The 15,150-nt window shown below is 40.4% G+C and overlaps 1 protein-coding gene and 1 long non-coding RNA gene across 2 annotated transcripts in view; one reads left to right on the forward strand and one right to left on the reverse strand.

Annotated features, from left to right (window-relative positions):
- spaca6 (sperm acrosome associated 6) overlaps positions 1-6,849 on the forward strand; it is a 58,078-nt gene extending 51,229 nt beyond the window's left edge. Inside the window, exon 11 of the mRNA XM_052494696.1 lies at positions 6,027-6,849. Within this exon, the coding sequence (XP_052350656.1) occupies positions 6,027-6,033 (7 nt within the window). The 3' untranslated portion in view covers positions 6,034-6,849. The remainder of the gene's footprint in view (positions 1-6,026) is intronic.
- LOC127915213 (uncharacterized) lies at positions 133-3,477 on the reverse strand. Its single transcript, XR_008090581.1, has 3 exons — positions 763-3,477; positions 242-682; positions 133-209 (listed from the first exon to the last, which is right to left on the reverse strand). It is a non-coding gene; the product is annotated as an uncharacterized LOC127915213 (long non-coding RNA).
- Positions 6,850-15,150: the final 8,301 nt, after the last annotated feature.

The raw sequence follows: 15,150 nt of genomic DNA on the forward strand, positions 1-15,150 counted from the left end.
AATCCTAACCCTCAATCCTAACCCTCAACTCTAACCCTCAATCCTAACCCTCAACCCTAACCCTCAACCCTAACCCTCAACCCTAACCCTAACCCTAACCCTCAACCCTAACCCTCAACCCTAACCCTCAACCCTAACCCTCAACCCCAACCCTCAACCCTAACCTTCAATCCTAACCCTAACCCTCAACCCTAACCCTCAACCCTAACCTTCAACCCTAACCCTAACCCTCAACCCTAACCCTCAACCCTAACCTTCAACTCTAACCCTCAACCCTAACCCTCAACCCTAACCCTAACCCTCAACCCTAAACCTCAACCCTAACCTTCAACCCTAACCTTCAACCCTAACCCTCAACCCAAACCCTCAACCCTAACCCTCAACCCTAACCTTCAACCCTAACCCTCAACCCTAACCCTCAACCCTAACCTTCAACCCTAACCCTCAACCCTAACCCTAACGTTCAACCTTAACCCTCAACCCTAACCCTCAACCCTAACCCTCAACCCTAACCCTCAACCCTAACCTTCAACCCTAACCCTCAACCCTAACCCTCAACCCTAACCTTCAACCCTAACCCTCAACCCGAACCCTCAACCCTAACCCTCAACCCTAACCTTCAACCCTAACCCTCAACCCTAACCCTCAACCCTAACCTTCAACCCTAACCCTCAACCCTAACCTTCAATCCTAACCCTCAACCCTAAAGCTCAACCCTAACCCTCAACCCTAACCCTCAAGCCTAACCCCTTCAACCCTAACCCTCAACCCTAATCCTCAACCCTAACCTTCAACCCTAACCCTCAACCCTAACCCTCAACCCTAACCCTCAACCCTAACCCTCAACCCTAACCCTCAACCCTAACCCTCAACCCTAACCCTCAACCCTAACCCTCAACCCTAACCCACAACCCTAACCCTCAACCCTAACCCTCAACCCTAACCCTCAACCCTAACCCTCAACCCTAACCCTCAACTCTAACCCACAACCCTAACCCTCAACCCTAACCCTCAACGCTAACCCACAACCCAAACCCTCAACCCTAACCCTCAACTCTAACCCACAACCCTAACCCTCAACCCTAACCTTCAACCCTAACCCTAACCCTCAACCCTAACCTTCAACCCTAACCCTAACCCTCATCCCTAACCCTCAACTCTAACCCTCAACTCTAACCCACAACCCTAACCCTCAACCCTAACCCTAACAACAACAACAAATATACACGGATTGTTAACTGTTAACTGTTAACTGATCATTAACTGTGACAGAGAGATGGATTAAAACTATTGTATGAATTAACCCCTTCATTGGTTGAAAAAGATAGATCTAAAGAATGGTTTAAGCGATTTAGAAAATACAAAGTAATCTATTGTATTGTGTTTAATATAAAACTTTATTTTGCCCTGGTGAGGCAGACACAGTTATGCTACAGTATTGTCAACTTGATGTGACTCATGAGTATTACTGTAATATTAGTTGACTGTATTCTGGCTAGGTGGTTGTGAGACTAGTGTGACACTGACCATACCATGATGGAGGGAACATGATCTGAGGAGAGGCGGAGCGTTACTGGCGTTATAAACCCTCAGTGTGTGTCTAAATATATACAGACATGACTCATCGCTTAACCCAGCCATTTAACAGGCGCTGAGGGTGTATTTTTTTCCAATGGGTTGTTCAGTTGTCTGGGCAATGGGTGATGCATCAAGGGGCCACCTAGCTGGAAGTGTATTCTAGATTTTATCAAACCTGGAATCAAATGTTCCACTTCATGATATGCTGTTGTGGACCAAACAATCTTTTTATTGTGTTTTTCTTAACCTTTATTTAACTGGGCAAGTCAGTTTTGAGAACTCATTTTTATTTACAATGACGGCCTACCCCGACCAAACCCGGACGACGCTGGGCCAATTGTGCGCCTCCCCATGGGACTCTCAATACACGGCTGGATTTTATGGAGTTAATGGAGAAACCAAGGCAGAATTTCAAATTTGATGAAAATCAAAATGTGAAGTCCACTATATACAATTGAAGTCGGAAGTTTACATACACCTTAGCCAAATACATTTAAACTCAGTTTTTCACAATTCCTGACATTTAATCCTCGTAAATATTCCCTGTCTTAGGTTAGTTAGGATTACCACTTTATTTTAAGAATTTGAAATGTCAGAATAATGCTAGAGAGAATTATTTATTTTAGCTTTTATTTCTTTCATCACATTCCCAGTAGGTCAGAAGTTTACATAGAATCAACGAGTATTTGGTAGCATTGTCTTTAAATTGTTTAACTTGAGTCAAAAGTTTTGGGTAGCCTTTCACAAGCTTCCCACAATAAGTTGGATTTATTTTGGTCCATTCCTCCTGACAGAGCTGGTGTAACTGAGTCAGGTTTGTAGGCCTCCGTGCTCGCACACGCTTGTTCAATTCTGCCCACAAATGTTCTATAGGATTGAGGTCAGGGCTTTGTGATGGCCACTCACTCTACCTTGACTTTGTTGTCCTTAATCCATTTTGCCACAACTGGAAGTATGCTTGGGGTCATTGTCCATTTGGAAGACCCATTTGCGACCAAGCTTTAACTTCCTGACTGATGTCTTGAGATGTTGCTTCAATATATCCACATAATTTTCCTGCCTCATGATGCCATCATTTTTGTGAAGTGCACCAGTCCCTCCTGCAGCAAAGCACCCCCACAACATGATGCTGCCATCCCTGTGCTTCAAGGTTGGGATGGTGTTCTTCTGCTTACATGCCTCCCCTTGCATTTTACTTCAATCAAACGCATTCAATTCAATAATTGAAAAAAGTACCTCCATTTTCATTGAGTTGACATGAATTGACTTTGACCACAATCCTGTACACCACATGATCGCAGCATTTTATCATTGAGCATTAACCTTAACTTAGAGTCACCAATATCGCAAAGATGAATATATGTCACAAATCAGCCCGACGTTAGAGCCTGCCCCAGCCTCGACCACACCTGTAGCTTCCATCCTCATGGGGCTCTATATCACTCTGACAGAGGTCACATCACTGACTTCTACTGTCATTTTACCAGAGAAAAAGTAGTTTTATGTAATCACATCAGGTAAACCTGGAACTTGGCTTTGTTTGAAGTCTCCATTGATGTTCACAGTACTCTACAGATGATGATTCCCAGTACATCCTAACAGATGATGATGGACTGGACCCTCAAATTGTATTTAACTTTTATAAGGGAGTCAAGCTGAGACCAAGGTCTCTTTTACAGATGAGCCTGATGAAGGAACCAAGGTCTCTTTATTTGATGGACGATTGGGCTGCCTTTGTGTGTCCGTCATCGATTGGAAAGCATTATGCTTTGTAAATGACATGCATTACATGCCAACTTATGTCTTGGTATCTGGGAGTCTGACCCTTTTCATCTCAACAATGAAGGCCTTTCCTTCAACTTGACTGGCACAAAGCCTGGTCGTAATACAATTGTATCATCAGGGTGACATCTTTTGAGACCTCATGGTCAGGTTTTTAAATGTCTTTTTAGCGACCAGAAAAACACTTCTTTATCTGCTTCTCTGACCTGATACCAATCAAAATATGACATATTTCCCAGACGTCTCGATGTCCGCGTGATAAAATATGACATATTTCCCAGACGTCTCGATGTTGGCGTGATAAAATATGACATATTTCCCAAACGTCTCGATGTTGGCGTGATAAAATATGACATATTTCCCAAACGTCTCGATGTCGGCGTGATAAAATATGACATATTTCCCAGACGTCTCGATGTCCGCGTGATAAAATATGACATATTTCCCAGACGTCTCGATGTCGGCGTGATAAAATATGACATATTTCCCAAACGTCTCGATGTCCGCGTGATAAAATATGACATATTTCCCAGACGTCTCGATGTCGGCGTGATAAAATATGACATATTTCCCAAACGTCTCGATGTTGGCGTGATAAAATATGACATATTTCCCAAACGTCTCGATGTCGGCGTGATAAAATATGACATATTTCCCAGAGGTCTCGATGTTGGCGTGATAAAATATGACATATTTCCCAGACGTCTCGATGTCGGCGTGATAAAATATGACATATTTCCCAGACGTCTCGATGTTGGCGTGATAAAATATGACATATTTCCCAGACGTCTCGATGTTGGCGTGATAAAATATGACATATTTCCCAGACGTCTCGATGTTGGCGTGATAAAATATGACATATTTCCCAGACGTCTCGATGTTGGTGTGATAAAATATGACATATTTCCCAAACGTCTCGATGTCGGCGTGATAAAATATGACATATTTCCCAGAGGTCTCGATGTCGGCGTGATAAAATATGTACAGTATTTGGGTGTAATAACGTCTGACGTCTTTTCAACCAGAAAAACAATTTACAACCAGAAGGTTACGTCATGCCAATTGTCCCCTGTCCAGAAGCATCTCAGCCCATAGAAAGAATCAGTGTAGTTGGAACCAAGACAACTGTTTTTGCGATGATTCCAGTAACGGATTGTGACCTCACCAAGTGAGTGTGCAGTTTGTTACCTCACCCAATCAACCCTAAGGAACTCCCAGACGGTCCATAGGCTCCCCAGCCTGAGGAAACTCCCTTAGCTAGAGGCGTTGAAATACAGCATGACAAAAATAACCTCTGAGAAATGGTGTAATCTTACAGGATATTCCACCCCCCCCTCCTTTTCCAACTCTGAGAGGCAAACCTGGAGGTTTTATCATAACTCTCACTGGGTGGGAAAAGTAGTGTTGTTTCCATAGCAGTTGTTGCGTTTTGGTGGTAGTTAGGGGTAGTTAAAACTAGTGGTAGTCCATTTCAGTTGCATTACAATGCGTGTTCTCTGTCCGCATTTCACCTTTGTCCTTCTTGCTGTCTTCGTCTTTCATGCCTAACAACACGATTCACATAAGACCTCAGCATCTAGTGGTTTCTCTGCATCTCGTACGATTATGACGTCGTTGTGGTACTAATGACAGTAATGAGAATCACGATCATATGATTACATTTACATAGCACTTCTCACAAGGCCTCAAAGCACTTCACTGTGCGTTGTCATCCCGTCCACAGTGAGTTGAGAACATCAGCTCCATTGGTATCAAAGTGGGTGACTGTTGATATGGAATGACTTTGAAACCTTGATGGGGAGGTGGAGATGGGAAGGAGATAGATCCGACCCTCAAACTTGCAATACACACACACACGCACACACCACATCTTTCAGTTTAGTCACATTACTGTTGGAGCAGCATGTCTCTCATTGGGCTGCCAGCTGAGAGCTGAGAGCTGAGAGCACTCCTCCCAGACGCAGGGCAGGAGGCCTAGACAGGGTGGAGGAGGAAGGGATCATTTGAACCAGCTGCCAGGGGTAGTGATCTCCTGCTTTGTCACACAGAGACCTCCTCAGACCCTGTGTGACCAACTAACAGCCTGGAAACCCTGGCCTGGGTCCCAACATAAACCCAGCCCCTCGTATCAGCATCCTCCATCCACATCTCTGCGTCTGGGCTTTCACAGACGGTCAGGGCGTTTGGTGATAGTCACGTCATATATGTCACCTTATCAGATAGTATATATATCACATAGTCCCCCTCCTAAGCCAAGAAGTTAGTGAAGCCAGAAGTCTATAACATGATATCAACCTACATCTAGTGAGTGTGATGAGTAATGGTGATGACATAAACTGCTACCCTTCAGACCTCACATACTCACCACAAGAATGTTTTGACTCATTTTAATCACCACCCTTGTTGTACTGGCAGTATTGACCGGCACTGTCTATCACCAGTTAGATTGGTTAGATTGATACTTAATACAGGGAAGCTTCCCAAAGTCATCATTTTTGCATATCATTTTTTTTTTAAATAAAAAATGTAAATTCTCCTCAATTTTGTGGTATCCAATTGGTAGTAGTTACCAATCCAAAGTCATAATTTATGCATATCATTTATTTTATTTTATATATATATATATATATTTACCCATTTTTCCTCCCCAACTTCGTGATATCCAGTTGGTAGTCTTGTTTCGTCGCTGAAACTCCCGTACGGACTCGGGAGAGGCAAAGGTTGAAAGCATCCTCCGAAACACAACCCAACCCAACCAAGCCGCACTGCTTCTTGACACAATGCACATCCAAGCCAGCCGCACCAATGTGCTGGAGGAAACACTGTACACCTGGCGACCTGGTCAGCGTGCACTCCACCTGGCCCGCTAGTGCGGCAAGGATATCCCTGCCGGCCAAACGCTCCTTATTCCGGACGACACTGGGCCAATTGTGCGCCACCCCATGAGCCTCCCAGTCACACAGAGCCTGGGCTTAAACCCAGAATCTTTGGTGGCACTGCGCCACCCGGGAGGCCCTATTTATGCACATAATTAATGTCATGTTAGTGCTCCCACATCTTGAATGTGTTGAGGTGAGTAGGGGTTCCATCACCAATTGTAAGGGATGTTTTCCATATATTCAAATATATGTACCTGCATGGGGTCCACGCAGGTACAAAATAAATGAAATGAATAAGAAGAAGAAAATGTATGAGTATTGCCAGATTAAACACATTTTGGACAAGGGATCTGTGCAATATTTTGGAGGGTGCAATACAATACGCTGTAATATCATACAATTGATGTTCTTAATTTATGTTCTTGCTTTTATGAATTATGTTTATTTTGTTACTGTGTGCTGAATTATGTTGTTTTATACACATACGTGCATGTTTTATTATTCTGTTTTAATTGTAATGTATACAATAGATTTGTTATCTCAATGTGACTCCCTGTTTAAATAAAGGTTGTAAGAAAAATTTAAGAAAAATAAATACAATTAATTGGGAGATGTGATGCGGAGGGATATTGATACGCCACAGTATCAATTATTTTAAAAACTACAGAACCCCCCCCCCTGTAATCAAAGCTTTAAAGGTCCAATGCTGCTAATTGTTATATCTCAATAACATTTCTGGGTAAAAACTTGCAAGAAATTAGCTTTAAATGGCAAGAAATTAGCTTTAAAACTGAAAAAAAAAATCTCTGCCCCAAGGCAACATATTTTGAATTGCAGGAAATTTGCTTTATAACTACAAAATGTTCTCTCTGATGCCGACAGGGTAGCCTTTAAAAAAATGTTTTCCCATGGCCCGAGAGTTGATTAGTTAAGCCACGCCACTGCAGAAGCCACTGCAGAAGTCGTAGTAAAACTGCAACAACCTTTCATTCAATATAATAAAAGTACAGTACAAAAATAACAGGTATCAGAATAAAAACGTCAATAACAACAATAACGTCAACGACGTCAATAATAACAAATAGTTCATTTGAGTATGATTTGTCCTAATAAAGAAACAAAAAGGGACCAGGCTTAAATACATCCGATTGGGTTTTAAGACCTGTTGTTGTGGACTATAGATACTGTAACTACTCCAGAAGATAACTGTCAGAACTTACTGTTACAGAGACTCACTCAGGTGCAGCCCTGCATCATGTAACACTGACTGACTGACTGACTAGTAGGAATTGTGTTATGATATTATGTGGGGTCTCGGATGATTTTGCTATCAAAAAAGGGGTCTCCCGACGCAAAAATGACTTGGGTACCCCTGCCTTAGAATATAAACTCAGCAAGAAAAGAAATGTCCTCTCACTGTCAACTGCGTTTATTTTCAGAAAACTTAACATGTGTAAATATTTGTATGAACATAACAAGATTCAACAACTGAGACATAAACTGAACAAGTTCCACAGACATGTGACTAACAGAAATTGAAAAATGTGTCTCTGAACAAAGGGGGGGTCAAAATCAAAAGTAACAGTCATTATCTGGTGTGGCCACCAGATGCATTATGTACTGCAGTGCATCTCCTCCTCATGGACTGCACCAGATTTGCCAGTTCTTGCTGTGAGAAGTTACCCCACTCTTCCACCCAGTCACCTGCAAGTTCCTGGACATTTCTGGGGGGAATGGCCCTAGCCCTCACCCTCCGATCCAACAGGTCCCAGACGTGCAACAGGTCCCAGACGTGATTCAGATCCGGGCTCTTCGCTGGCCATGGCAGAACACTGACATTTCTGTCTTGCAGGAAATCATCTGAGGGTCATGGCAGGATGAGCAGGAAGGGTACCACATGGTGGAGGAGGATGTCTTCCCTGTAACGCACAGAGCTGAAATTGCCTGCAATGACAACAGGCTCAGTCCGATGATGCTGTGATATACCGCCCCAGACCATGACCATCCACCTCCAAATCGATCCCGCTCCAGAGTACAGGTCTCGGTATAACGCTCATTCCTTCTACGATAAACGCGAATCTGACCATCACCCCTGGTGAGACAAAACTGTGACTCGTCAGAGAAGAGCTCTTTTTGCCAGTCCTGTCTGGTCCAGCGACGATGCGTTTGTGCCCATAGGCGACGTTGTTGCCGTTGATGTCTGCTGAGGCCCTGCCTTACTACAACAGGCCTACAAGCCCTCAGTCCAGCCTCTCTCAGCCTATTGCGGACAGTTTGAGCACTGATGAAGGGAATGTGCGTTCCTGGTGTAACTCGGGCAGTTGTTGTTGCCATCCTGTACCTCTCCCTCTTGTTAAACAGAAAACCCAAACATATGGCAGAAGATCCACAAGGTCTGCCATGAGAGGTGACAGTATAGTTCCCTTAAGGAAAAGCACCTTTAGTAAATCCGTTTTCTCTGTGAGAGCTTCCCATGTCTGGAATACACTGCCATCAGACACACATAACTGCACCACATATCACACTTTCACAAAATGCTTGAAGACATGGCTAAAGGTCAATCAGATTTGTGAACATGGTCCCTAGCTGTGTGTTGCTGCTTTCCATGTTGTCTGTTGTCTGTAGCTTGTGAGGTGTGGAAACACTTTGTTGCTTTTATGAATTTTGTCTTGCTGCTTTTTGTTCTATGTTGCTATGTCTGTATGCTATGTCTTGCTTGTCCTATGTTGCTATTGTCGATATTGTAATTGTTTTTAATAACCTGCCCATGGACTGCGGTTGAAAATTAGCCGGCTGGCTAAAAGCGGCACTTTTACTGAAACGTTAAAAATTAAATAAATAAAATAAACTCCCGCAGGTGTGATGTTTGGATGTACCGATCCTGTGCAGGTGTTGTTACACGTGGTCTGCTACTGCGAGGACGATCAGCTGTCCATCCTGTCTATCTGTAGCGCTGTCTTAGGCGTCTCACAGTACGGACACTGCAATTTATTTCCCTGGCCACATCTGCAGTCCTCATGCCTCCTTGCAGCATGACTAAGGCACGTCCACACAGATGAGCAGGGACCCTGGGCATCTTTCTTTTGGTGTTTTTCAGAGTCAGTAGAAAGGCCTCTTTAGTGTCCTACGTTTTCATAACTGTGACCTTAATTGCCTACCGTCTGTAAGCTGTTAGTGTCTTAACGACCGTTCCACAGGTGCATGTTCATTAATTGTTTATGGTTCATTGAACAAGCGTGTTTAAACCCTTTAAAATGAAGATCTGTGAAGTTATTTGGATTTTTACGAATTATCTTTGAAAGACAGGGTCCTGAAAAAGGGCCGTTTCTTTTTTGCTGGGTTTGTTATTAAAGGAATGCATTTATTCATTTACACACTTTTTTGCTACACAAAGAGCAATCTTAGTAAATGTTCCATGACAGATTTGGACCAGTGGTTTAACCAGTTGATAATGCTGTTGTCGTTTTCATTTAACCAGTTGATAATGCTGTTGTAGTGTCATTGTAACAGATTGATAATGCTGTTGTGGTTTTATTTGACCGGTTGATAATGCTGTTGTAGTGTTCATTTGACCAGTTGATAATGCTGTTGTAATTTTCATTTAACCTGTTGATAATGCTGTTGTAGTTTTCATTTAACCGGTTGATAATGCTTTTGTAGTTTTCATTTAACCAGTTGATAATGCTGTTGTAGTGTTCATTTGACCAGTTGATAATGCTGTTGTCGTGTTCATTTAACCAGTTGATAAGGCTGTTGTCGTGTTCATTTAACCAGTTGATAATGCTGTTGTCGTGTTCATTTAACAGGTTGATAATGCTGTTGTCGTTTTCATTTGACCAGTTGATAATGCTGTTGTAGTGTTCATGTAACAGGTTGATAATGCTGTTGTGGTTTTATTTGACCATTTGATAATGCTGTTGCAATGCTCATTTAACCAGTTGATAATGCTGTTGTCGTGTTCATTTTACCAGTTGATAATGCTGTTATCGTGTTCATTTAACCAGTTGATAATGCTGTTGTCGTGTTCATTTGACCAGTTGATAATGCTGTTGTAATTTTCATTTAACCTGTTGATAATGCTGTTGTAGTTTTCATTTAACCGGTTGATAATGCTTTTGTAGTTTTCATTTAACCAGTTGATAATGCTGTTGTAGTGTTCATTTGACCAGTTGATAATGCTGTTGTCGTGTTCATTTAACCAGTTGATAAGGCTGTTGTCGTGTTCATTTAACCAGTTGATAATGCTGTTGTCGTGTTCATTTAACAGGTTGATAATGCTGTTGTCGTTTTCATTTGACCAGTTGATAATGCTGTTGTAGTGTTCATGTAACAGGTTGATAATGCTGTTGTGGTTTTATTTGACCATTTGATAATGCTGTTGCAATGCTCATTTAACCAGTTGATAATGCTGTTGTCGTGTTCATTTTACCAGTTGATAATGCTGTTATCGTGTTCATTTAACCAGTTGATAATGCTGTTGTCGTGTTCATTTGACCAGTTGATAATGCTGTTGTAATTTTCATTTAACCTGTTGATAATGCTGTTGTAGTTTTCATTTAACCGGTTGATAATGCTTTTGTAGTTTTCATTTAACCAGTTGATAATGCTGTTGTAGTGTTCATTTGACCAGTTGATAATGCTGTTGTCGTGTTCATTTAACCAGTTGATAAGGCTGTTGTCGTGTTCATTTAACCAGTTGATAATGCTGTTGTCGTGTTCATTTAACAGGTTGATAATGCTGTTGTCGTTTTCATTTGACCAGTTGATAATGCTGTTGTAGTGTTCATGTAACAGGTTGATAATGCTGTTGTGGTTTTATTTGACCATTTGATAATGCTGTTGCAATGCTCATTTAACCAGTTGATAATGCTGTTGTCGTGTTCATTTTACCAGTTGATAATGCTGTTATCGTGTTCATTTAACCAGTTGATAATGCTGTTGTCGTGTTCATTTAACCAGTTGATAATGCTGTTGTCGTTTTCATTTAACCAGTTGATAATACTGTTGTCGTGTTCATTTAACCAGTTGATAATGCTGTTGTCGTTTTCAATTAACCAGTTGATAATACTGTTGTCGTGTTCATTTAACCAGTTGATAATGCTGTTGTCGTGTTCATTTAACCAGTTGATAATACTGTTGTCATGTTCATTTGACCAGTTGATAATGCGGTTGCAATGCTCATTTAACCAGTTGATAATGCTGTTGGCGTGTTCATTTAACCAGTTGATAATGCTGTTGTCGTGTTCATTTAACCAGTTGATAATACTGTTGTCGTGTTCATTTGACCAGTTGATAATCCGGTTGCAATGCTCATTTAACCAGTTGATAATGCTGTTGGCGTGTTCATTTAACCAGTTGATAATGCTGTGGTCGTGTTCATTTAACCAGTTGATAATGCTGTTGTCGTGTTCATTTAAACAGTTGATAATACTGTTGCAGTGTTCATTTAACCAGTTGATAATGCTGTTGTCGTGTTCATTTAACCAGTTGATAATGCTGTTGTCGTGTTCATTTAACCAGTTGATAATGCTGTTGTTGTGTTCACTTAACCAGTTGATAATGCCATTGCAGTGTTCATTTAACCAATCGATAATGCTATTGCAGTGTTCATTTCAACAGTTGATAATGCTGTTGTCGTTTTCATTTGACCAATTGATAATACTGTGGTAGTGTTCATTTAACCAGTTGATAATGCTGTTGTCGTTTTCATTTAACCAGTTGATAATACTGTTGTCATTTAACCAGTTGTTAATGCTATTGCAGTGTTCATTTAACCGGTTGATAATGCTGTTATAGTGTTCATTTGACCAGTTGATAATGCTGTTGTAGTGTTCATTTAACCAGTTGATAATGCTGTTGTAGTGTTCATTTGACCAGTCGATAATGCTGTTGTAGTGTTCATTTAACCAGTTGATAAGGCTGTTGTCGTGTTCATTTAACCAGTTCATACTGCTGTTGCCGTGTTCATTTAACCAGTTGATAATGCTGTTGTAGTGTTCACTTAACCAGTTGATAATGCTATTGCAGTGTTCATTTAACCAATTGATAATGTTATTGCAGTGTTCATTTAAACAGTTGATAATACTGTTGCAGTGTTCATTTAACCAGTTGATAATGCTGTTGTCGTGTTCATTTAACCAGTTGATAATACTGTTGTCGTGTTCATTTGACCAGTTGATAATGCGGTTGCAATGCTCATTTAACCAGTTGATAATGCTGTTGGCGTGTTCATTTAACCAGTTGATAATGCTGTTGTCGTGTTCATTTAACCAGTTGATAATACTGTTGTCGTGTTCATTTGACCAGTTGATAATGCGGTTGCAATGCTCATTTAACCAGTTGATAATGCTGTTGGCGTGTTCATTTAACCAGTTGATAATGCTGTTGTCGTGTTCATTTAACCAGTTGATAATGCTGTTGTCGTGTTCATTTAACCAGTCGATAATGCTGTTGTCGTGTTCATTTAACCAGTTGATAATGCTGTTGTTGTGTTCACTTAACCAGTTGATAATGCTATTGCAGTGTTCAATTAACCAATCGATGATGCTATTGCAGTGTTCATTTCAACAGTTGATAATGCTATTGCCGTGTTCATTTGACCAATTGATAATGCTGTGGTAGTGTTCATTTAACCAGTTGATAATGCTGTTGTCGTTTTCATTTAACCAGTTGATAATACTGTTGTCATTTAACCAGTTGATAATGCTATTGCAGTGTTCATTTAACCGGTTGATAATGCTGTTATAGTGTTCATTTGACCAGTTGATAATGCTGTTGTAGTGTTCATTTAACCAGTTGATAATGCTGTTGTCGTGTTCATTTTACCAGTTGATAATGCTGTCATCGTGTTCATTTAACCAGTGGATAATGCTGTTGTCGTGTTCATTTAACCAGTTGATAATGCTGTTGTCGTTTTCATTTAACCAGTTGATAATACTGTTGTCGTGTTCATTTAACCAGTTGATAATGCTGTTGTCGTTTTCAATTAACCAGTTGATAATACTGTTGTCGTGTTCATTTAACCAGTTGATAATGCTGTTGTCGTGTTCATTTAACCAGTTGATAATACTGTTGTCATGTTCATTTGACCAGTTGATAATGCGGTTGCAATGCTCATTTAACCAGTTGATAATGCTGTTGGCGTGTTCATTTAACCAGTTGATAATGCTGTTGTCGTGTTCATTTAACCAGTTGATAATACTGTTGTCGTGTTCATTTGACCAGTTGATAATGCGGTTGCAATGCTCATTTAACCAGTTGATAATGCTGTTGGCGTGTTCATTTAACCAGTTGATAATGCTGTGGTCGTGTTCATTTAACCAGTTGATAATGCTGTTGTCGTGTTCATATTTAAACAGTTGATAATACTGTTGCAGTGTTCATTTAACCAGTTGATAATGCTGTTGTCGTGTTCATTTAACCAGTTGATAATGCTGTTGTCGTGTTCATTTAACCAGTTGATAATGCTGTTGTTGTGTTCACTTAACCAGTTGATAATGCCATTGCAGTGTTCATTTAACCAATCGATAATGCTATTGCAGTGTTCATTTCAACAGTTGATAATGCTATTGGCGTGTTCATTTGACCAATTGATAATGCTGTGGTAGTGTTCATTTAACCAGTTGATAATGCTGTTGTCGTTTTCATTTAACCAGTTGATAATACTGTTGTCATTTAACCAGTTGATAATGCTATTGCAGTGTTCATTTAACCGGTTGATAATGCTGTTATAGTGTTCATTTGACCAGTTGATAATGCTGTTGTAGTGTTCATTTAACCAGTTGATAATGCTGTTGTCGTGTTCATTTAACCAGTTGATAATGCTGTTGTCGTTTTCATTTAACCAGTTGATAATGCTGTTGTCGTGTTCATTTAACCAGTTGATAATACTGTTGTCATTTAACCAGTTGATAATGCTATTGCAGTGTTCGTTTAACCGGTTGATAATGCTGTTATAGTGTTCATTTGACCAGTCGATAATGCTGTTGTAGTGTTCATTTAACCAGTTGATAAGGCTGTTGTCGTGTTCATTTAACCAGTTCATACTGCTGTTGCCGTGTTCATTTAACCAGTTGATAATGCTGTTGTAGTGTTCACTTAACCAGTTGATAATGCTATTGCAGTGTTCATTTAACCAATTGATAATGTTATTGCAGTGTTCATTTAAACAGTTGATAATACTGTTGCAGTGTTCATTTAACCAGTTGATAATACTGTTGTCGTGTTCATTTAAACAGTTGATAATACTGTTGCAGTGTTCATTTAACCAGTTGATAATGCTGTTGTCGTGTTCATTTAACCAGTTGATAATACTGTTGTCGTGTTCATTTGACCAGTTGATAATGCGGTTGCAATGCTCATTTAACCAGTTGATAATGCTGTTGGCGTGTTCATTTAACCAGTTGATAATGCTGTTGTCGTGTTCATTTAACCAGTTGATAATACTGTTGTCGTGTTCATTTGACCAGTTGATAATGCGGTTGCAATGCTCATTTAACCAGTTGATAATGCTGTTGGCGTGTTCATTTAACCAGTTGATAATGCTGTTGTCGTGTTCATTTAACCAGTTGATAATGCTGTTGTCGTGTTCATTTAACCAGTCGATAATGCTGTTGTCGTGTTCATTTAACCAGTTGATAATGCTGTTGTTGTGTTCACTTAACCAGTTGATAATGCTATTGCAGTGTTCATTTAACCAGTTGATAATGCTGTTGTCGTGTTCATTTAACCAGTTGATAATACTGTTGTCGTGTTCATTTGACCAGTTGATAATGCGGTTGCAATGCTCATTTAACCAGTTGATAATGCTGTTGGCGTGTTCATTTAACCAGTTGATAATGCTGTGGTCGTGTTCATTTAACCAGTTGATAATGCTGTTGTCGTGTTCATTTAAACAGTTGATAATACTGTT

Source organism: Oncorhynchus keta, chromosome 34 (assembly GCF_023373465.1).
Source record: "Oncorhynchus keta strain PuntledgeMale-10-30-2019 chromosome 34, Oket_V2, whole genome shotgun sequence".
Taxonomy (NCBI): Eukaryota; Metazoa; Chordata; class Actinopteri; order Salmoniformes; family Salmonidae; genus Oncorhynchus; species Oncorhynchus keta.